General features: G+C 47.5%; 1 protein-coding gene across 1 annotated transcript in view; it reads left to right on the top strand.

Annotated features, from left to right (window-relative positions):
• LOC139279608 (GATA zinc finger domain-containing protein 14-like) overlaps positions 1-22,566 on the top strand; it is a 319,765-nt gene that overhangs the window by 291,860 nt on the left and 5,339 nt on the right. Inside the window, exons 45-46 of the mRNA XM_070898724.1 lie at positions 11,218-11,252; positions 11,341-11,481. Of these exons, the coding sequence (XP_070754825.1) occupies positions 11,218-11,252; positions 11,341-11,456 (151 nt within the window). The 3' untranslated portion in view covers positions 11,457-11,481. The remainder of the gene's footprint in view (positions 1-11,217; positions 11,253-11,340; positions 11,482-22,566) is intronic.

Raw genomic sequence — 22,566 nt, 5'->3', positions numbered from 1 at the left:
TTCGTGGATATGAAAGCCTGGGCTATCGGATGGCCTTGCTCAGATCTAGGGATTCGGCAGACAGCAGTTTGCGAAGAATGACCTCGTGGCCAATTCCAAGCACGAAAAAGTCCTGTAACATTTCCCCCAAAGATCCAACAAATCCGCACTGTCCTGCAAGGCGTCTTAGGTCGGCGACAAAGCTCGCCACGTTCTGGCCCTCAGAGCGACGGTGCATGTAAAAGCGATACCTGGCCATTAAGATGCTCTCCTTCGGCTTGAGGTGTTCCCGAACCAACGTACACAACTTTGTGTAAGTCTTGTCCGTTGGTTTGTCCGGTGCCAGCAGATTTTTGACGAGGCCATATACCAACGACCCACATATGTTGAGAATCGCCCTGCTCTTGACCGCCATCTCAGCCGTGTCCAGCTCGTTGGCCACGAAGTACTGGTCGAGACGCTCAACGAAGGCTTCCCAATCATCACCCTCAACAAATCTCTCAAGAATACCAACGGCAGCCATTTCCGCGTGAAAGTTCATGATCTGTAACTTGTCACCAGTTGTTAAGTTCAGAATAACTCCACGAGACTGTGTTGTAAGCTCAAACCATTGTGACCTTGGTCTCTTTAATATAACTCCAAAGTGAGGCAGCAGAATGGTGGACTGCCTTTTATACCTGCTTGCCCCAGGGTGCACAGGTGACCATTAGGTCTTCCACGGGTGTGCCCCCTCGTGGCAAGTCTTACACGTTGGTGAAGTTTGCATACATAACACCCGCTATGGCAAGTATATCCTTCCTTAGGTAAGGAGACCAAACTGTACACAATACTCCAGATGCTGTCTCACCAGGACCCCATGTAATTGCTCTTAAAGCGTCTTAACTCTTATACTCAAATCCTCTTGTATTAAAGGCCAACATACCATTTATTTTCATAATTGCTAGCTGTACCTGCATATTAACTTTCAGTGATTCGTGTACAAGCACACCCACGTCCCTCTGAACCTCAACATTCCCAATGAAAGAGGATAACATATGAGGATACCGTCATCTTGTATTCTTTAAGCCCCATCGCCAGCCAGACTCAGCCATGCCCCTACCAAGAATGGCCAGCAACATCTCCTCCAAGGGGGTGAGGTGATGCAGGCGAGCCTGTCCCCCGCCGAATAAGGTCTCTTGGCGCCGGTTAAGTGTCACTTTTGTCCACAAGGAAAGTGTGTCAGAGTGTGTGGCTTAATGTGTTTGGGTGGTGTGGCCGTCATGGTGGAATAACTGACAGTGTTTTCAAGATGTGAGTCATGCAGCAGTGCCAAGTGGATGTGATGAAGCTAGGAATGTGAGGCGTGCCTCATGTTTAGCAGAGATTAGGTGAGTGATGGGAGTTGTGCATTGAGCAGTGTGAGAGGCCAGTGGTGCAGGTGGTAGGAGACGACTTTTAAAGATGCATTCACTGACCTTGAGCACTCGTCTGAAGTCATTATATTTCTTTGGGCACTGGAGCAATGTTTTGTGGGCACTGGAGCAATGTTTTGTGGGCCACACTGCTTCTGGAGGACCTGCTGCCTCCAGAGGACCTCCCTTAGATTGATCGCCCCCTTTACAAAGACCTCGAGTGCTGCTTCCGAGATCCTGGGTGCCCTTTCCCTGGCCTGTTTTGCCATTTTGGTTTGAGCTGAAACAGTTTTTTTTTTAATTCACTAGAAGGCTGCTCAACTTTAAGAGGTGCAGAGTGCCTTTAAGAGATGAAGACAACCTTTAAGAGGTGGAGTCTAGTTTAAGTAAAGTTAGCATCACCCGAACATCACAAACTCCATCCCCCTTCTGAGCGCACAGCCTGTCAGCAGTCGTTCAGCGCTGGGCTGTGCGCATCAATCATGCAAAGTAGCAGGTAGCAGGAATTTTACGTGCTGCCTGAACTCCTTTTAACAGGCACGGGTAGATCGATCATTCTGACTCAAACAAAACATCCATCTCATTCACATACTGTTGCTATCAAGCATGGGCTCTGCCTCTCCGCCTTGCACCACCACCACGACTGCAGCACCAATGAGGGCGCATACTCACTCCTCCACCTCGCTGAGGTCCTGGAGGTAGGGCTGGCACTCTCCCCGACGATGCAGCTCGTGCATATTGTGCCAGAGTTTGACCTGCAATGACAAAAGAAAGTTGTTAGTGGCTGTGTCGGTGCTGGTGTGCCACGTGTCTGCAGGGATCGGCGGGGTCGTGGCATAGGAATGGTGGGGTCGTGGTCTAGGAGTGGCGGTGTTGGAGTAGAGGAGCGAAGGGGTCTTGGCCCAGGAGTGGCACACTACATAACGGCAGCAGGGTTGAGGTCCAGGGATGGCGCAGCAGAGCTTTGTCTCCCGTCGTCTTGGTTAACATTTGTCACTGGATGTGGGAATTAAAACTGTGCTACCAGATTTTAAAGAGCAGGGTGATAAAGGGGAACCAGTAGATGGTGTGTATTTGGATTTCCAGAAAGCATTTGATAAGGTCACATAAAAGGTTACTGCACAAGATAAGAGCTCACTGGGTTGGGAGTAATATATTAGCTTGGATAGAGGATTGACTAACTGACAGAAAGGAGAGAGTCGGGATAAATGGGTCATTTTCAAGTTGGCACAGGAATCAGTGCTTTGGCCTCAACTATTTACAATTTATATTAATGACTTGGATGAAGGGACTGAATGTGATCTAGCCAAATTTGCTGATGATACAAAGATAGGTGGGAAAGCAAGTTGCGAGGAGGATGCAAAGAATCTAAAAAGGGATATAGATAGGCTAAGTGAGTGGGCAAAAATTTGGGAGATGGTGTACAATGTGGAAAAATGTGAGGTTATCCATTTTGGTAGGAAAAATAAAAAAACAAATTATTATTTAAATGGGGAGAGATTACAAAATGCTGCAGTACAGAGGGATCTGGGGGTCCTTGTACATGAAACACAAAAAGTTAGCATGCAGTACAGCAAGTAATTAGGAAGACGAAGTGTGCATATCTGTATTTCATCCTGCGTGGCATCACACAATGGATGTGTGATCGGTGGGTCTGGTCTACCAGTAAGTAGGAGGCTTAGGCCTGTGACCGCATACGAAGAGTTGAAAGGTGCTGCTAGGTGGGTTCAGGCTGAGTATGGAGGTAGAAGGTGAAAGTGGCTTGGATGGGCAGGGCATGTCAGGTGAGGCGATGGGAGAGGTCTCAGGCTGGCTTCAACAAGGAGGAGCTTGGCCTGGTAGACATAAAGAGGTAGGCACAGCAAAGTCTTTACATTGTGTGAGACAGTGAGGTTCACATGAAGGCATTGGAAGTTGAATGGAATGGATACTCACTACTATGACCCTAGTATAAGGTCATTGAATTGATCACGACTTGCGTTGCTGTTGTGGTCACCGTGTTCCGGGCTGAAATGTGGTGTGCCACCTCCCTCCACAGCCTCACTAAAACCCTAGGCGGTGGCCTTCATCCCTCTCCAGGCTGGAGAGCATTCTAGCGACTCTCCACTTCCTCCAGCAAGGCATCAAGAGTAGTGGGCGAGAAGTGGGCACATAGCTGGCGTCCTTCCTCCTCCATTTTGGCACTTTGAAGACACTGTGGAGCTGGAGCTGCTCATGCGCTAACTTACCTTTACATCACGTCTGTTCCCGGATCTGAATCGGAGTTCGGTGCATGCGCAATAGGTCCGCTAATTTACCAACCAAACTTTCGTTATCACCCTCAGCTCTAGTGTGCAACGTCTCTGTCAACTCATCGCCCGATTCTGATGAATTTCTGGATGGAGGGCACCATTTTTTTCAAGGCGATAAAATTACCGCTCTGCCTGGGTTACCGCCCCAAATGAGACGCGAAAATGAATTTCTCCCCCTTTATATTGGGTTTTCTTCATAAACATCACACTGACAATTTGTTTCCATTCCCATGAGTCAATGTCAATTACACTAGTTTTTCAAATTCTTATCAAGTCTCTCAGATCCTCCCTGCCTTGCACTATCTTACAGTACTTGGCATCCCACATTTTTTTCATTGTCAACAACAGTTAACACACAGCAAACAAGTCTGCTAATGCAAGGAGTATCCGCAATAAGGTGGATGAATTAACTGTGCAAATAGATGTTAACAAATATGATGTGATTGGGATTACGGAGACGTGGCTCCAGGATGAGCAGGGCTGGGAACTCAACATCCAGGGGTATTCAACATTCAGGAAGGATAGAATAAAAGGAAAAGGAGGTGGGGTAGCATTGCTGGTTAAGGAGGAGATTAAGGCAATAGTTAGGAAGGACATTAGCTTGGATGATGTGGAATCTATATGGGTAGAGCTGCAGAACACCAAAGGGCAAAAAACGTTAGTGGGAGTTGTGTACAGACCTCCAAACAGTAGTAGTGATGTTGGGGAGGGCATCAAACAGGAAATTAGGGGTGCGTGCAATAAAGGTGCAGCAGTTATAATGGGTGACTTTAATATGCACATAGATTGGGCTAACCAAACTGGAAGCAATATGGTGGAGGAGGATTTTCTGGAGTGCATAAGGGATAGTTTTTTAGACCAATATGTCGAGGAACCAACTAGGGGGGAGGCCATCTTAGACTGGGTGTTATGTAATGAGAAAGGATTAATTAGCAATCTCGTTGTGCGAGGCCCCTTGGGGAAGAGTGACCATAATATGGTGGAATTCTGCATTAGGATGGAGAATGAAACAGTTAATTCAGAGACCATGGTCCAGAACTTAAAGAAGGCTAACTTTGAAGGTATGAGGCGTGAATTGGCTGAGATGGATTGGCGAATGATACTTAAGGGGTTGACTGTGGATGGGCAATGGCAGACATTTAGAGACCGCATGGATGAACTACAACAATTGTACATTCCTGTCTGGCATAGAAATAAAAAAGGGAAGGTGGCTCAACCGTGGCTATCAAGGGAAATCAGGGATAGTATTAAAGCCAAGGAAGTGGCATACAAATTGGCCAGAAATAGCAGCGAACCTGGGGACTGGGAGAAATTTAGAACTCAGCAGAGGAGGACAAAGGATTTGATTAGGGCAGGGAAAATGGAGTATGAGAAGAAGCTTGCAGGGAACATTAAGACGGATTGCAAAAGTTTCTATAGATATGTAAAGAGAAAAAGGTTAGTAAAGACAAATGTAGGTCCCCTGCAGTCAGAATCAGGGGAAGTCATAACGGGGAACAAAGAAATGGCGGACCAATTGAACAAGTACTTTGGTTCGGTATTCACGAAGGAGGACACGAACAACCTTCCGGTTATAAAAGGGGTCGGGGGGTCTAGTAAGGAGGAGGAACTGAGGGAAATCCTTATTAGCCGGGAAATTGTGTTGGGGAAATTGATGGGATTGAAGGCCGATAAATCCCCAGGGCCTGATGGACTGCATCCCAGAGTACTTAAGGAGGTGGCCTTGGAAATAGTGGATGCGTTGACAGTCATTTTCCAACATTCCATTGACTCTGGATCAGTTCCTATGGAGTGGAGGGTAGCCAATGTAACCCCACTTTTTAAAAAAGGAGGGAGAGAGAAAACAGGGCATTATAGACCGGTCAGCCTGACATCGGTAGTGGGTAAAATGATGGAATCAATTATTAAGGATGTCATAGCAGTGCATTTGGAAAGAGGTCCAAGTCAGCATGGATTTGTGAAAGGGAAATCATGCTTGACAAATCTTCTGGAATTTTTTGAGGATGTTTCCAGTAGAGTGGACAAGGGAGAACCAGTTGATGTGGTATATTTGGACTTTCAGAAGGCGTTCGACAAGGTCCCACACAAGAGATTGATGTGCAAAGTTAGAGCACATGGGATTGGGGGTAGTGTACTGACATGGATTGAGAACTGGTTGTCAGACAGGAAGCAAAGAGTAGGAGTAAATGGGTACTTTTCAGAATGGCAGGCAGTGACTAGTGGGGTACCGCAAGGTTCTGTGCTGGGGCCCCAGCTGTTTACACTGTACATTAATGATTTAGATGAGGGGATTAAATGTAGTATCTCCAAATTTGCAGATGACACTAAGTTGGGTGGCAGTGTGAGCTGCGAGGAGGATGCTGTGAGGCTGCAGAGCGACTTGGATAGGTTAGGTGAGTGGGCAAATGCATGGCAGATAAAGTATAATGTGGATAAATGTGAGGTTATCCACTTTGGTGGTAAAAACAGAGAGACAGACTATTATCTGAATGGTGACAGATTAGGAAAAGGGGAGGTGCAAAGAGACCTGGGTGTCATGGTACATCAGTCATTGAAGGTTGGCATGCAGGTGCAGCAGGCGGTTAAGAAAGCAAATGGCATGTTGGCCTTCATAGCAAGGGGATTTGAGTACAGGGGCAGGGAGGTGTTGCTACAGTTGTACAGGGCATTGGTGAGGCCACACCTGGAGTATTGTGTACAGTTTTGGTCTCCTAACCTGAGGAAGGACATTCTTGCTATTGAGGGAGTGCAGCGAAGGTTCACCAGACTGATTCCCGGGATGGCGGGACTGACCTATCAAGAAAGACTGGATCAACTGGGCTTGTATTCACTGGAGTTCAGAAGAATGAGAGGGGACCTCATAGAAACATATAAAATTCTGACGGGGTTAGACAGGTTAGATGCAGGAAGAATGTTCCCAATGTTGGGGAAGTCCAGAACCAGGGGTCACAGTCTAAGGATAAGGGGTAAGCCATTTAGGACCGAGATGCGGAGGAACTTCTTCACCCAGAGAGTGGTGAACCTGTGGAATTCTCTACCACAGAAAGTTGTTGAGGCCAATTCACTAAATATATTCAAAAAGGAGTTAGATGAGGTCCTTACTGCTAGGGGGATCAAGGGGTATGGCGAGAAAGCAGGAATGGGGTACTGAAGTTGAATGTTCAGCCATGAACTCATTGAATGGCGGTGCAGGCTAGAAGGGCCGAATGGCCTACTCCTGCACCTATTTTCTATGTTTCTATGTTAGGAGAGGCAAATCTTACATTCCAGAATTTGAAAGCCCCACAGGAAAGCTTCTGAATTCAGCTCAGCCGGACAGCCTTCACCCCCATTGGAGAGGGGGTCACTTGTCAGGGTGCACTGAGTGTTGAACCTTCAGTGAACAAGCTTCAGCTTTTGCACTGTCATTCTTTATTTAAGAAGAAAGCTAAATTGTCAGTACAGAAAGAACTCACTTTATACTATGTTCTCTACAGTTTGGAATATGTCACAATATATGACCAGCTTTGTACAGGTGGCCATAACCTATGCATTTTCCAGCTCAATACAGAAGCAGATTCTGGTCGGTCCTGGGATGTGTACTTCAGTGCCAGAGAAGGGGGAAATATTTTCACTGAGTTTATAGAAGCTGTTTATTCCCTCAATCCTCAGATGAAGGGGAGGATGAAGATAAGAAAAGGATATATAGCAGTGTTTCCTCTCTCAAAAAGGTCCTCAGAAATATGCAGTCAGCCAATGCCTCTTGTCTATCTTTTAATGAATACAAAAGCACTTCCTGAAGCTGGAAATTTAATCTGCCACACTCGGATGGGAACCAGTAAAGTACTTCAACTTGGCCAACCTAGCCACAAAGGTTTTATAGAATTTCAACTGCATTTTACACAGGCTGTAGTTAAGATCAGAAAGTTTCATCCAGATAGCAGTAGTGAGCTGGTAATAAGAACATAAGAAATATTAGCAGAAGTAGATCATTTGGCCCCTCGAGCCTGCTCCGCCATTCAATAAGATCATGGTTGATCTGATCCTGGCCTCAATTCCAATTCTCTGCCTGCTCCCCATAACCCTTGACTCCCTTATCATTCAAAAATCTGTCTATCTTCACCTTAAATACATTCAATGACCCAGCCTCCACAGTTCTCCGGGGTAGAGAATTCCAAAGATTCACAACCCTCAGAAGAAATGCCTCCTCATTTCTGTTTTAAATAGGTGACCTTTAATTCTGAAACTGTGCCCCCTAGTTCTAGATTCCCCCACAAGGGGAAACACCTTCTCTGCATCTACCTGGCCAAGCCCCCTCAAAATCTTATACATTTCAATAAGATCACCTCTCAGAATTCTAAACTCCAATGAGTAAAGACCCAACCTTTCTTAATATGATAACCCCGCCCCCCCCTTCATCTCAGGAATCAACCTCGTGAACCTTCTCTGAACTGCCTCCAATGCAAGTGTATCCTTTTTTAAATAAGGAGACCAAAACTGTACGCAGTACTCCAGGTGTGGTCTTACCAACGCCCTGAACAGTTGTAGCAGGACTTCCACTTTTATACTCCATCCCCCTTGCAATAAAGGCCAACGCTCCATTTGCCTTCCTAATTACTTGCTGTACCTGCACTCTAACTTTTTGGTCCCAAGTTTCCACATGATTTGCGCCTGATTTTTAGGAGCAACTGGTGGAGAACGGACTATCTTAGAAATCGCAATTCTCCACATTTTTTTTTCTGCAGTTCTAGTCAGGTAGAACAGTTCTACTTTTGAACAGAATTTTTTCTTCAAAAGGAGGCGTGTCCGGCCACTGACGCCTGATTTCAAGGTTTCCACAGTGAAAACATACTCCAAACTAAAGCAGAATGGAGCAAGTGAAGATTTTTGTAGAACTGAAAAAACCTGTTCTACACATTAAAAAATCAGGCGCAGGTTACAAATTAGGCGTCCAGAACGAGGTGGGGGGGGGGGGGGGGGGGAGGGGATTCTACAATCAATCCTTATTTATACTTCTACAAATATTATCCAAATAAATCCAACCTGAATAAACATTTATAAGCAAAGAAAAGATTAAATAAACCATCTTCCTACCTGTATGAAAGTGCTTCAGCCATCGTTCGAAGGAAACCGCCGTTTGTTGCCGCGCAGGGGAGGGAGGGGAAGGAGACAGTGGCTTGTTGCCGTGGAGGGAAGGGAGGGAGGGGAAGGAGACAGCGGCTTGTTGCCGTGGAGGGGAGGGAGGGGAAGGAGACAGCGGCTTGTTGCCGTGGAGGGGAGGGAGGGGAAGGAGACAGCGGCTTGTTGCCGTGGAGGGGAGGGAGGGGAAGGAGACAGCGGCTTGTTGCCGTGGAGGGGAGGGAGGGGAGGGAGACAGTGAGAAGGGAAGCCTCAGTGCTGATGGCAATGTGGTTTTATTAAAAAATGTTCAAAAATTAAACAGCTACAAAGAACTACAAAAATGGCCGAGTGCCAATGTTTTTTTCACACTGAGCATGCACGAACGCTCCAACGCGCACGAGCAGCGTTGCCGGCAGGAAAAAAACTAATTTAAATAGTACCCGCCCCCTCCCACTTACAAAATCGGCGCGAGTGTAGGCCCCGCCCCCCTGGGCGTGCACCAAACAGACAAGGAGCTGCAAAGCGCTCGAGAATAGCGCGTTTTTTTTCTGGCGCCGTTTTAGGTGTGAAAAACGGGCGCCCAGCTCAAAGGGGCACCCGTTTTTTATCCTATGGAAACTTGGGGCCTTTGTGTTTCATGTACAAGGACCCCCAGATCCCTCTGTACCTCAGCATTTTGTAATCTCTCCTCATTTAAATAATAATTTGCTTTTTTATTTTTCCAATCAAAATTGATAACCTCACATTTTCCCACATTATACTCCATCTCCCAAATTTTTGCCCACTCACTGAGCCTATCTATATCCCTTTGTAGATTCTTTGCATCCTCCTCAACTTGCTTTCTCACCTATCTTTGTATCATCAGCAAATGTGGCTACATCAAGTAGCCTTCATCAAGTCATTAATATAATTGTAAATAGTTGAGGCCGAAGCACGGATCCCTGTGCCACCCCACTAGTCACAGTTTGCCAACCTGAAAATGATCTATTTATCCCGACTCTTTGCTTTCTGTCAGTTAGCCAATCCTCTATCCAAGCTAATATATTACTCCCAATCCCGTGAGCTCTTATCTTGTGCAGTAATCTTTTATGTGACACCTTATCAAATGCTTTCTGGAAATCCAAATACACGACATCTACAGGTTCCCCTTTATCCACTCTGCTCTTTAAAATCTGGTAGCACAGTTTTAATTCCCACACATCCAGTAGCAAAGGTTAACCAAGACGACTGGAGACAAAGCTCTGCTGCGCCATCCCTGGGCCCCAAACCCAGTGTTGTTATATGCTGCACCGCTCCTGGGCTACGACTCCGCTGTTGTTATATACTGCGCTGCTCCTGGGCCACGACCCCGCTGCTCCTGGGCCAAGAATCCGCCGTTCCTACGCCACGACCCCGTTGATCCCGGGCTCCGACATCAGCGATCCCCCACTATTCACCATCTCCAATCGCCGCTCCCCGCTGGGCTGAATCTCTCGGCTCCCTGCTGGACTCGAACGCCTCACCCCGCTGGTTTCAGTCTCCAAGCCTCGCTGCTCCTTCTCCACCTGGGTCCTGTCGCTGGTTTCGTTCCTCTCCAATGGGCTGCCCGGACTCCGATGACGTCAATCCAGTCACCCTCCTAGAATCCATTGCACTGCTCCCTGCAGTGGCTAGCTCCTCCTTTTATCCCCGACCTGCCGCAATGGTATTCCCTCAGGTCAGGGGGGTGGGGGGCGGGTGCCTGCACTGATCTCATTCCTTATTAACAGAGCTACCCCATCTCCTTTTCCTTTCTGCCTATCCTTACGAAATGGCAATACCCTTGAATATTCAGTTCCCATCCTTGGTCACCTTGCAACTACGTCTCTGTAATGGCAATCAGATCATACCCATTTATTTCGACTTGTGCTGTCAACTCATCTATCTTGTTATGAATGCTGTGTGCATTCAGACATAGAGCTTTTAATTTTGTCTTGTGTGTATACACTCTGTCTCTTCCCAAGGTGCTGAAGGTCACCATTTACCTGGTTATGCAGACTCATCTGTGGTTTTCAGATACAAGATATATTTGGGAAATTCCTAATACAAGCAAATACTCCAGATCAACTTGAAAACGACTAGTAAATTGGTTACATGGGAGAAATGTCTTTATGCCCAAGGTATCCATTTGCAGTTGGATTTATACTATGCGCATTGGGTGAAGTTCTTCCATGAAAAGTCTGGAAAAATAGATCGAACAGCTACTCATATTCAACATTTGACTTAGAACCAAGTGACAGCCAATGTGGACAACGTAGGCCATGCATTAGAACAAGAACGTAAAAAACAAATTCTGCAGCATTTTGCATTTTCCTGGGCTTTCTCCAGATCTTCTAAACCTTTGACATGTTACCAGCTGATATCCTTAAAAACAGACCTTAAATCACGAGTAAAATTTCAAACCCTGGCATAAATTTTTTTTTTTTTTTTTTTTACAGAATTGAGTTGTACAATGAATGGAGCTATTATTCAGGTAAATAAAATTTATTGTAAATAATATTAATTTATCTGACTATCGTATACAGACCATAAAAGATGCAATCTTTTCCCCATCTCTGCAGATTGGAGATGGTCTCAAAGTGAAGGAAGGCAACTGTGTGATAGCAATATTAACGTGCCTTTACAAAAACAATCAGGCAACTCTCTTCAATCAAAGTGTTGTACACACATGTCCTGATGAGCCTCCACCAGATTACAATTGTGTGAGTATTTTATGATGTCTATATTCTCATTTTAATGGTTCCTTTTTCTTTTATTTCCCAATTAAAAAAAAATCTGGTAGCACAGTTTTAATTCCCATGCAGTTTACCCTTCACTATAGTTTATAACAAAGCCATAAATTAAGAGATATATATATAATGGTTAGGATATGCCGGTTTCATCAGTTCATGTGAAAATTGATCTTCCCCGATTTCCAACATCTGCGTATCAAAATGAATTGGCAGATTGGAATAGACTCACATCAATGACCCAGTTAGTGTTTAACTGGACATCGAGGTTTGAACCCAGAATGGGAGGTTGTCAGTGAAATTTAAGATGCAAAAAAGTTATATTTTGCCTACTCCCTGCTGAGTCAGCAGAAGCCAGAAATGCAGTCGGGCTTTCCTCACAGGGGTCAGGATAGACAAGCAAACAGGGCCAGAACTAGCCCAATTTTAGTTGAGCTGTAATCTTCTTTTATTTGTTCTCAGGATGTGGGCCATAACCTGGAAAGGCTGCATTTCTTGCCCATCCTTACTTGCCCTGAGGTGGCGGGCCCACTCCTTGAAACACTGCAGCCCTTGCAGTGCTGATGCTTGCACAATAGGTTTAGGTAGGTAATTCCAGGATAATAAGGAATGAGATCAGTGCAGGCACCCCCTCGGTCATTGAATTACAGTATGCAGACTACGCTTGCGTCTGCGCACACTCGGAGGCCGAACTCCAAACCCTCGTCCACACCTTCACCAAAGCGTATGAGAGCATGGGCCTTACACTAAATACCTGTAAGACAAAGGTCTTCTATCAACCTGCCCCCGCACACAGTACTGTCCCGATTATCAAAATCCACGAAGAGGCTTTGGACAATGTGGACCATTTTCCATACCTCGGGAGCCTACTGTCAACAGGGGCAGACGTCAATGACGAAGTCCAATACCGCCTTCAGTGTGCCAGTGCAGCCTTCAGTCGCCTCAAACCCGGCACCAAGCTCATAGTCTACAGAGCAGTCGTGATACCCGCCCTTCTATATGCTTTAGAGACATGGACCATGTACAGCAGGCACCTCAAAGCACTGGAGAAGTACCACCAACACTGCCACCGCAAGATCCTGCAAATACATTGGCAGGATAGGCGCACCACATCAGTGTTCTCACTCAGGCCAACATCCCCAGCACAAAGAATTGACCACGCTCTGCTGGACGGGCCACATCGTCCACATGCCTGATATGAGACTCCCAAAACAAGCCATCTACTTGGAGCTGCGACACGGCAAGCGAGCCCCAGGTGGGCAGAGGAAACACTTCAGGGACACCCTCAAAGCCTCCTTGAAAAAGTGCAACATCCCCACCAACACCTGGGAATCCCTGTCCCAAGACTGCTCAAAGTGGAGGAGAAGCATCCAGGAAGGTGGCAAGCACCTCGAGTCTCTTCACCAGGAACAAGAGAAACCAAGCGCAAACAGTGGAAGGAGCACACGACAACCCAAGCACCTCACCCATCCATCCCTTCAACTACAGTCTGCCCCATCTGTAACAGAGACTGTAGATCCTACATTGGACTCATCATTCACCTGGAAACTCATTTTAGTGTGGAAGCAAGTCATCCTCGACTCAAAAGGGACTACCCAAGAGAAGATGACTCTGAGCTTCCGGTCTCCTGTCACTTTAATTCTCCACTCCACTTCCACTCTGACCTCGGCCTTCTACACTGTTCCAATGAAGCTTAAAATAAGCTCAAGGAATAGCACTTCATATTCAATTAGGCATCTTACAGCCTTCCGGACTCGACACTGAGTTCGACAATTTCAGATCATAACCTCTGTCCCCATTTTTTCGGACGGCAGCCATCGATAATTCTGCTACTCCCATTTCATCATCATCATAGGCAGTCCCTCGAAACGAGGATGACTTGCTTCCACGCCAAAAAAAAGGATGAGTTCACAAGTGTTTCGAATGAAGAACCTGAACTACATCCTCAGGGGTGGAAGATGCCTGTACCCATTTACACCTCTTCTGAATCCATCTTTTGTTTCTTTACCTGCCCCATTACTATCTCCTTTTGCCATTGCACCATCATCCCTTTTGTCATTTAGTCTCTCCTATCACAGATCTTCCCTTTTGTTCTTTCCTCCTCCTCTCCCCCTTTCCCTGCCTCTGTAGTTGCTTAAAACCTGTTATAGCTCTAACTTTTTCCAGTTCTGACAAACGTTCATCGACCTGAAATGTTAGCTGTTTCTCTCTTCACAGATGCTGCCTGACCTGCTTAGTATTTCCATCATTTTTTATTTTATTCCAGATTTCCAGCATCGGCAGTATTTTGCTTTCACACTTGTTTGTTTTTGATGTTGAGCATGTAGGTAGCCCTGTATACTCATAGTAACTTCAGTAGGCCCCTATCTCATTCTATGGTGCACCTGGTACTGCTCCTGACAGTCTTCTACACTCCACATTGAACCCAGGCTGGTCTCCTAGTCGTCAAGGAGTGAAGAATGTGCCAGGCCACGAGGTGACAGATTGTGCTGGCATACAATTCTGCTGCTGCTGATAGCCTACAACGCCTCACAGATGCAGTTTTAGACCGCTAGAGCTATTCTTAGTCTGACCCACTTGGTAGTAGTGCCGCACTAAAAAGTGGAAAATGTCCTCACTGTGGAAATGAGACTTTGTCTTCACAAGGACTGTGTCTTCGTCACTTCTATCAATGCAATCATGGACAGATGTGCCTACACCAGGTAGGATGGTGAGGACAAGTTCAAGTAGGATACTGTTAGGTCCCTCATCATCTGATTCAGACCCAGTCTGCCAGCTTCAGGAAACGGCCAGCTTGGTCAGTGGTGGTACTACTGAGCCACTTTTGGTGCTGGACATTGAAGTTCACCACTTAGGGTGCACTCTGTGCCAGTGCTTCCCTCGCAGCATCCTCCAAGTGATGTTCAGTGTGGAGCCAGTTGGGGCTGGGAAAGGAGGTTTCCTAAACTTTGTTTGACCTAATGCCATGGGGTCTGAAGTCAATGTTGTGGATTCCCAGGGCCACTCCCATCTGACTATATGTCATTATGTTTTCACCTCTGGTGAGTTTACCCTGCTGCTGCGACAGGATATACCATGGATGGTGACGGAGGAGACTGGGATGATAGTCATGCTCTCAGAATCATATCTATGCCAGGCTGTTGCATAACTAATCTGTGAGATAGCTCTACCAACTTGGAAACCAGCCCCCAGATATTAGGGAGAAAGGCTTTGCCAGTGGTGATTGGATTGAGATTACTTTAATTTATCTTTATGCTATGCCTGGGTCATTATTGATAGATTCACCCAAATTTCTTATTCTTAAACATTATAGCAATTGTTCCCTACTGAATAGCTTGCTCGGCTATTTCAGAGGGCACATTGTGTATAATTGGGAGTCAAGTGTAGGGTGTCACACTTCCTTCCCCGAAGATCTTTAATGAAGCAGTTGAATTTTGAGACAAGATTGTGTAGTTGTTATTTAATTACCAGATTTATTGAATACAATTTCACAACTTACCATGTTGGGATCTGAACTCTCAACCTCCAGTACCACTAGTCCAGTACAATAACCACTGGGATACTGTACCCAATTCAAGCCTGAAAGGCAAGCAAAATGAGCTGAAAAGCTCAAATTGTATGGTGTGTTGAAGTTCTGTATTAATACAACTAAGGTAAAACTTGCATGATTCCAAGCACAGCGTGAGGTCAAGACTGTAGCACAGCTGTACTGAAGGCAGTGTTCCCTCTGATGTCTGTCCTTGCTGATAGACTCCCGAAACAAGTGCTCTACTCAGAACTCCAACACAGCAAGCAAGCCCCAGGTAGGCAGAAGAAACATTTCAAGAACACCCTCAAAGCATCCTTGATAAAGTGCAACAGCCCCACTGGCACCTAGGAGTCCCTGGCCCAAGACCGCCCAAAGTGGAGGAAGAGCATCCGGGAGGGTGCCGAGAGCATACAGAAAACAAGCGCAGGCAGCAGAAGGAGCATGCGGCAAACCAGTCCCACCCATCCTTTCCTCCTACCACTGTCTGTCCCACCTGTGACAGAGACTGTGGTTCTTGTATTGGACTGTTCAGTCACCTGAGAACTCACTTTTAAACTGGGAGCAAGTCTTCCTCGATTCCGAGAGACTGCCTATGATGATGATGATGATGTTCCTACTGATGAGCTGAGCTAGGGTGTGAAGATCAAGACCTGAGGCAGCAGTGTCGATACTGAGGAGAAGCAGACCAGCCAGGAGGAAGTCAAACAGTCGACCAACCTGAAAGACCAGATCGTATATAAAGCTGTTATCACTGAGTAACAGCGAACTTAACTTTATTAAGCCTCATGGCAACTTGTACTAAATAACGACTATATCTTGGATATAATCCAGTTGTGACTGAGATCCAGCAATGATTCCAATTTTCTATCAGTTTAATAACCTCAACAGAAATGATGTCATGCCTTTGTCAACTGAAGGTTTAATAAAACGCTTTCTGTAACAAAAGCCGTAACCAAAATCCTAGTAAGATCAAGTTTTGAGTGTGCAGAAATGGCATCTTATGAAGCTTGGTTGTATATAAAAGACCGGAATCGCCAATGAGTACATTTTCCTCTCTTAGAAATAAACTTGAAGTTAACCTGCGTCAAACTGGCGGATGCACTTTGTTTCTTCACCATCTACATCTTGACGAGTGGGGCTGTGTTAGCTTGTACACCTAGGGTAGAAAAAGCCTCAACCGCGAGCACCAGACACCAGCTCTTGCCATGCTGTTAGGAACCCTTTAAACCTGCGACATTTTACTTCAAGCTTCGACCTCCGGATCTGGACCCACCGGGTGAAGGGCTAAGATGGCGGCCGTGGGGCAGCGGCCAACCGCTCTGCCGCAAGTTGCCGGGAGGCGGGAAAACCAACTGCGCCTGCGCACAGCGGCAAAGATCGTGGGCTGGTGCTAGACGCATGCGCATTTACAGTGGACTTGGCTCGTGCATACGCTTTGCTCACCAACGGCTGTTAACTATAGGGGGCGGGGCGGGGGTTAGTTAAAGGGGAGGGGGCTTGGTTAAAGGGGGGGATTGTGAGTGGTTCAAGGGGGGGATTGTGAGATAGTTAAAGGGGGGGATCAGTCGGGGGGTGTGTCGGTCGGTGGGGGTTAGTCGGGGGGGGGTCGGTCGGGGGTCGGGTCAGTCGGGGGGGGGGTTGGTCAGTCGGGGGGGGGCGGTGGGGTCAGTCCAGGGGTGGGGGGGCGGTCGGTGGGGGTTAGTTTGGGGGGGGTAGGGGTCGGTCGGGGGGGGGTCAGCCGGGTTGGTCGGGGGGGGGGGGGGGAAATCGGTCGGGGGGGGGGGGCCGGGGGATGTAGTCGCGGGGGGGGCCGGGGGGATGTAGTCCATGTTAGTGGGATTGGGGGGGGGCGGTGTGAGTGTCTGAGGGAGGTGAGGGGGGGATCGTCTAAGGGAGGTGAGGGGGAGGGTCTGACGGTGGGAAGGAGGGGGGAGCTTCTGAGGGAGGGAAGGAGGGGTTGTGTCTGAGGGAGGAAAGGAAGGGGAAGCGTCTGAGGGAGGAAGGGAGGAGCGTCTGAGGGAGGGAAGCCAGGGCGAGAGGGAGGGGGAGCATCTGAGGGAGGGAGGGATGGGTGAGTGTCTGGGGGAGGGTGGGAGGGAGGGAGCGTCGGGGGGGAGGGAGAAGCGTCTGAGGGAGGGAAGCAGAGAGAGAGGGAAGGGGGAGCGTCTGAGGGAGGGAGAGAGGGGGGGAGCGTCTGAGGGAGGGGGGGCGTCTGAGGGAGGAAGTGAGGAGCGTCTGAGGGAGGGATGGAGGAAGGGAGGAGCGTCTGAGGGAGGGAAGCAGGGAGGGGGGGTCTCTGAGGGAGGGAGGGTGGTTGAATCATCTGAGGGAGGGAGGGAGGGAGGGGGTGAGTGTCTACGGTAGGGAGGGAGGGGGGGCATCTGAGAGAGGGAGCGTCTGAGGGAGGGAGGGAGCGTCTGAAGGAGGGAAGCAGGTAGGGAGGGAGGGTGTGGGAACCGTCTGAGGGAGGGAGGGAGGGGGGAGCGTCTGAGGGAGGGAGTGGGGGGAGCGTCTGAGGGAGGAATGGAGGAAGGGAGGAGCGTCTGAGGGAGGGATGGAGGAAGGGAGGGGCGTCTGAGGGAGAGAAGCAGGGAGGGAGGGAGGGGGGAGCCTCTGAGGGAGGGAGGGTGGGGGAACCGTCTGAGGGAGGGAGGGAGGAGCGTCTAAGGGAGGGTGGGAGGGAGGGGGGAGCGTCTAAGGGAGGGTTTGTCTGAGGGAGGGGGTGTCTGAGGGAGGGGAGTGTGGTTGAGGGGTGTCTGAAGAAGGGGGAGGGAATGTCTGGGGTGTAGTTACGGAAGGGGTGTAGTTAAGGGAGGGGGCAGGTAAGGGGGGAGTGGGTAGTTAAGGGAGGCCCAGGGAAGGGTAGTGAAAGGGGGTCACGGGGGGTAGTTAGCAGGGTCGGGGAGCGAGGGAGGCGGGGATGGGGGTGTCAGAGGGTGGGAGGTGAGGGTGGGGGTGTGTCAGTGAGGGAGGTAGCGATGTCAGTGAGGGGGTAGAGCTGGGTGGTGGGCTGGGTAGCTCGGGCTCTCATGCGGGGTGGTGCAATATTTATGAGGGGGCCGAAGAAAATGTTACAAAGTTTAAAACGCTGGGGGTTTAGGCCAAGTCCGAGCCCTGGGCCCCTAAATCGGCCCCTCGTGCATGTGCTTTCACTCGCCATTACCAGGCTGGAACCAAGGAAGAACTGTCAAATTGAAAATCCCCTCCCCCTGGGCATGCCCCCAATGGTGCCAGTAGGCGGAAGCTCCTCTCCAAGCCAAGACCCGCAGAAACTGGCACGGTTAACAGAATGGTTATTTGAGTCAGTTAGAAAACCGAAGTACACTTAACAGATATGATGTCCAATGGTCATGCACTCTACATGAGGCTTTCAATGATATCGGTTTTGTATTGGAGTTAACACATGCAGCCAGCTCATCAAATCCGATACTAATTTACAATCTGAATTCAAGTTTTTCTTAAAACAATCATGTACAGCAGCAAAAAAAGTAGATGTCATTAAAGGATTCTGCTTATATGGCCACACACCCTCATTTTGCGGGTCTCGTCTCCGGATATACTGTGTCCCCGGGCAAACAACATCCCCGGTTCATGAAACTGATCCACGAATAGAATAGAGCCATTGTCATTGGAATATATGCATATCATACCATTCGACATAATCAGTTTCAGGTCGATGGAATTAACAGTCTTAGTGCATTTATAAACAGTGTCTGAATGTGCTTCAATAGTGTGACATCATATCCACAGTAATTACATGCACATTTGTGTCAGTCGTGGCTCAGTTGGTAGCTCTCTTGCCTTTGAGTCAGAAGGGTGTGAGTTCAAGTCCCACTCCAAGGACTTGAGCAGAAAAATCTAATTTGATACTCTAGTGCTGAGGGAGTGCTGCACTGTCAGAGGTGCTGTCTTTCAGATGAGACATTAAACCAAGGCCCTATCTGTTTGCTCAGGTGGATGTAAAAGATCCCGTGGCACTATTTCGAAGAAGAGCAGGGAAGTTATCCTCGGTGTCCTGGCAAATATTTATCCCTCAATTAACATGACAAAAACAGATTATCTTGTCATCATCACACTGCTGTTCGTGGGAGCTTGCTGTGCGCAAATTGGCTGCTGCATTTTCCACATTACAAGTGACTACACTCCAAAAGTACTTCACTGACTGTAAAGCGCTTGGACACGTCTGATGGTCATGAAAGGCACTATATAAATGCAGGTGCTGCTAACAAATTTGCCTTGTTATGCTACACAACCCCTACATTTTCCATCTTGGCTACTTTGCAGTGCTCCTGGATTTGGTTTCAAAAATATGTCCATCCTCACAATATCCTCTAATTAGAACAGTTCATACCTCAGCAGGAATAGACCGATTTCCACATCGTTAAAATGATCAAACAATGAGGGTCGAGAAATTGCCCCTGGTAATAATAGTGGCTAATTGCTTTGTACATATATCAGACATAAAATCAGAAAATGCTGGAAATCTCAGCGGGTCAGCCAGTATCTGTGGAGAGAAACAGAGTTAGCGTTTCAGGTTGATGACCCTGGGAAAGCGGGTTGTGTAGAGGACACAGAGAGGCTGAAAATAGATTTAGATAGGTTAAGCGAATGGGCTAAGGTTTGGCAGATGGAATACAATGTCAGAAAGTGTGAGGTCATCCACCTTGGAAAAAAAAAACAGTAAAAGGGAATATTATTTGAATGGGGAGAAATTACAACATGCTGCGGTGCAGAGGGACCTAGGGTCCTTGTGCATGAATCCCAAAAAGTTAGTTTGCAGGTGCAGCAGGTAATCAGGAAGGCAAATGGAATGTTGGCCTTCATTGCGAGAGGGATGGAGTACAAAAACAGGGAGGTCCTGCTGCAACTGTATAGGGTATTGGTGAGGCCGCACATGGAGTACTGCGTGCAGTTTTGGTCACCTTACTTAAGGAAGAATTGTACTAGCTTTGGAGGGGGTACAGAGACGATTCACTGGGCTGATTCCGGAGATGAAGGGGTTACCTTATGATGATAGATTGAGTAGACTGGGTCTTTACTCATTGGAGTTCAGAAGGATGAGGGGTAATCTTATAGAAACATTTAAAATAATGAAAGGGATAAACAAGATAGAGGCAGAGAGGTTGTTTCCACTGGTCGGGGAGACTAGAATTAGGGGGCACAGCCTCAAAATATGGGGGAGCCAATTTAAAACCGAGTTGAGAATGAATTTCTTCTCCTAGAGGGTTGTGAATCTGTGGAATTCTCTGCCCAAGGAAGCAGTTGAGGCTAGCTCATTGAATGTATTCAAATCACAGATAGATTTTTAACCAATAAGGGAATTAAGGGTTAAAGGGAGCGGGCGGGTAAGTGGAGCTGAGTCCACGGCCAGATCAGCCTGTTCCTAATTCTTATGTTCTTATGTTCGTCGGAATTGGCAAAAAGTTCTAAATGTTACAGATTCTTAAGGAAGTACAAGGGGAGGAAAAAATAAAAGGGAAAGTGTGTGATAGGGTGAAAGGCAGGAGAGATTTGAGAGACAAAAGGGATGCTGGGCCAAATTGAGATGGTAATGGCACAAGTTAGGAAACAAAAGATTAGTCTCGATGGGGTGTGAATGGCGGAATCATCGCCAGCTGCTATGAGAAACAGAAAAAAATTAAAAGGAGGGGGGGTTTGTTAAAAAAAAAGAGGAAAGGAAACACAATATGGGCAGAGGTTATGGTCTGAAATTGCTGAACTCAATGTTGATTCCAGAAGGCTGTAAAGTGCCTAAACGAAAGATGAGGTGCTGTTCCTCGAGCTTGCATTGAGTTTCATTGGAACAGTGCAGGAGGCCGAGGACGGAGAGGTCAGAGTGGGAGTGGAGCTGGGAATTAAAGTGACAGGCGACCGGAAGCTTGGGTGACGCTTACGGACTGAACGGAGGCGTTTTGTGAAGCAATCTACTTTTGGTCTCCCCCACATAGAGCATGACACGGGTCTGGGCCCTCCTGCCATGACTTAACCCTTAGATTAACTTAATTTGGCAACAATGCCGAAGGTTTCCCACTAATAAGAAAAGTTAAAAGATTAAATACTCACCAATCCACCAGCTAATCGCTTACCCGCTTGGCTGTGACGTCACACTTTGATTTTTTTAAAACTTTCTGCCCATGCACCTGCTGGCCTCCTCCGACGGCCCAAACTCCCGCTCCCATGGCCCCCTTCGACGGCCCTGCCCTTTTATGGGTCTCCCGAACTGTCGCTCCCGCTCCCATGGCCTCCTCCGCCAGCCGTGCCCTTTTATGCGTCTCCCAAACTGCCGCCCCTGCTCCTGTGGCCTCCTCCAATGGCCACGCCCTTTTATGGGTCTCCCGAACTGCTGCTTCTGTTTGCTAGTACTGTTGGGGAGGGTTTAAACTAATATGGCAGGGGGATGGGACTCTATGCACGGAAACATAGAAACATAGAAAATAGTTGCAGGAGTAGGCCATTCGGCCATCCAAAATGCCCTGCATCCGTTCCAAGACATACCTAACCCTTGCACCAGGGAGGCAACATGCCATCCTGAAGTCTCGGTCGCAGAAATGTCTATCTATTCCCCTTACAATAGAATCCCCTACCACTATAGCTCTCCCACTCTTTTTCTTGTCCTCCTGTCTGTGTAACCTTTACCTGTGGTAAGACCAACTCACTAAACGTGCTATTCACGGCATAGTAAATCCACCCAGAGCTTCAGTGCCGCAATGCGGTCTGTCAGGTGCTGCAGGCGGATGCACTTCCCGCACATGTAGTCGACAGGGACACTGGAAGCATCCCTGACTTCCCATATAGTACAGGAGGAGCATAACACGCGTCCGAGCTCTCCTACCATGACTTAACCCTTAGATTAACTTAATTTGGCAACAATAATGCTAAAAGGTTACTTATTGATAAAGAAAAAGAAAACTACTCACCAATCACCAGCCAATCACTCACCCCGTTGGCTGTGACGTCACCCTTCTATTTTTCTTTCATCTTTTTTGCCTTCTCTCCCAGCTGCAGCTGCACCAGCTGGCTTTTTGTAGGCCTCTCCGACGCTGCTCCGCCTCCCGCCTACAAAAGGCCAGCTGGTGCAGCTGCAGCAGGGAGAGAAGGCAAAAAAGAGGGAAGTAAAATGGGGGCAGAAGCAAAAGTTAGAAAGGAGATAAGGAAAAGTGGAGGGCAGAGAAATCAAAGGCAAAAATCAAAAAGGGCCACATTACAACATCATTCTAAAAGGACAAAGAGTGTTAAAAAAACAAGCCTGAAGGCTCTGTGTCTCAATGCAAGAAGCATTCATAATAAACTCGATGAATTAACTGCGCAGATAGCTGTTAACGGATATGATGTCATTGGGATTACAGAGACATAGCTCCAGGGTGACCAAGGTTGAGAACTCAACATACAGGGTCATTCAATATTCAGGAAGGATAGACAGAAAGGAAAAGGAGGTGGGGTAGCATTGCAGGTTAAAGAGGAGATTAACGCAATAGTAAGGAAGGACATTAGCTTGGATGATGTGGGATCTGTATGGGTAGAGCTGCAGA

This window comes from Pristiophorus japonicus, chromosome 14, assembly GCF_044704955.1.
Source record: "Pristiophorus japonicus isolate sPriJap1 chromosome 14, sPriJap1.hap1, whole genome shotgun sequence".
Taxonomy (NCBI): domain Eukaryota; kingdom Metazoa; phylum Chordata; class Chondrichthyes; family Pristiophoridae; genus Pristiophorus; species Pristiophorus japonicus.
The sequence above is the reverse complement of the archived record's forward strand: the minus strand, read 5'-3'. Positions and strand labels throughout refer to the sequence as shown.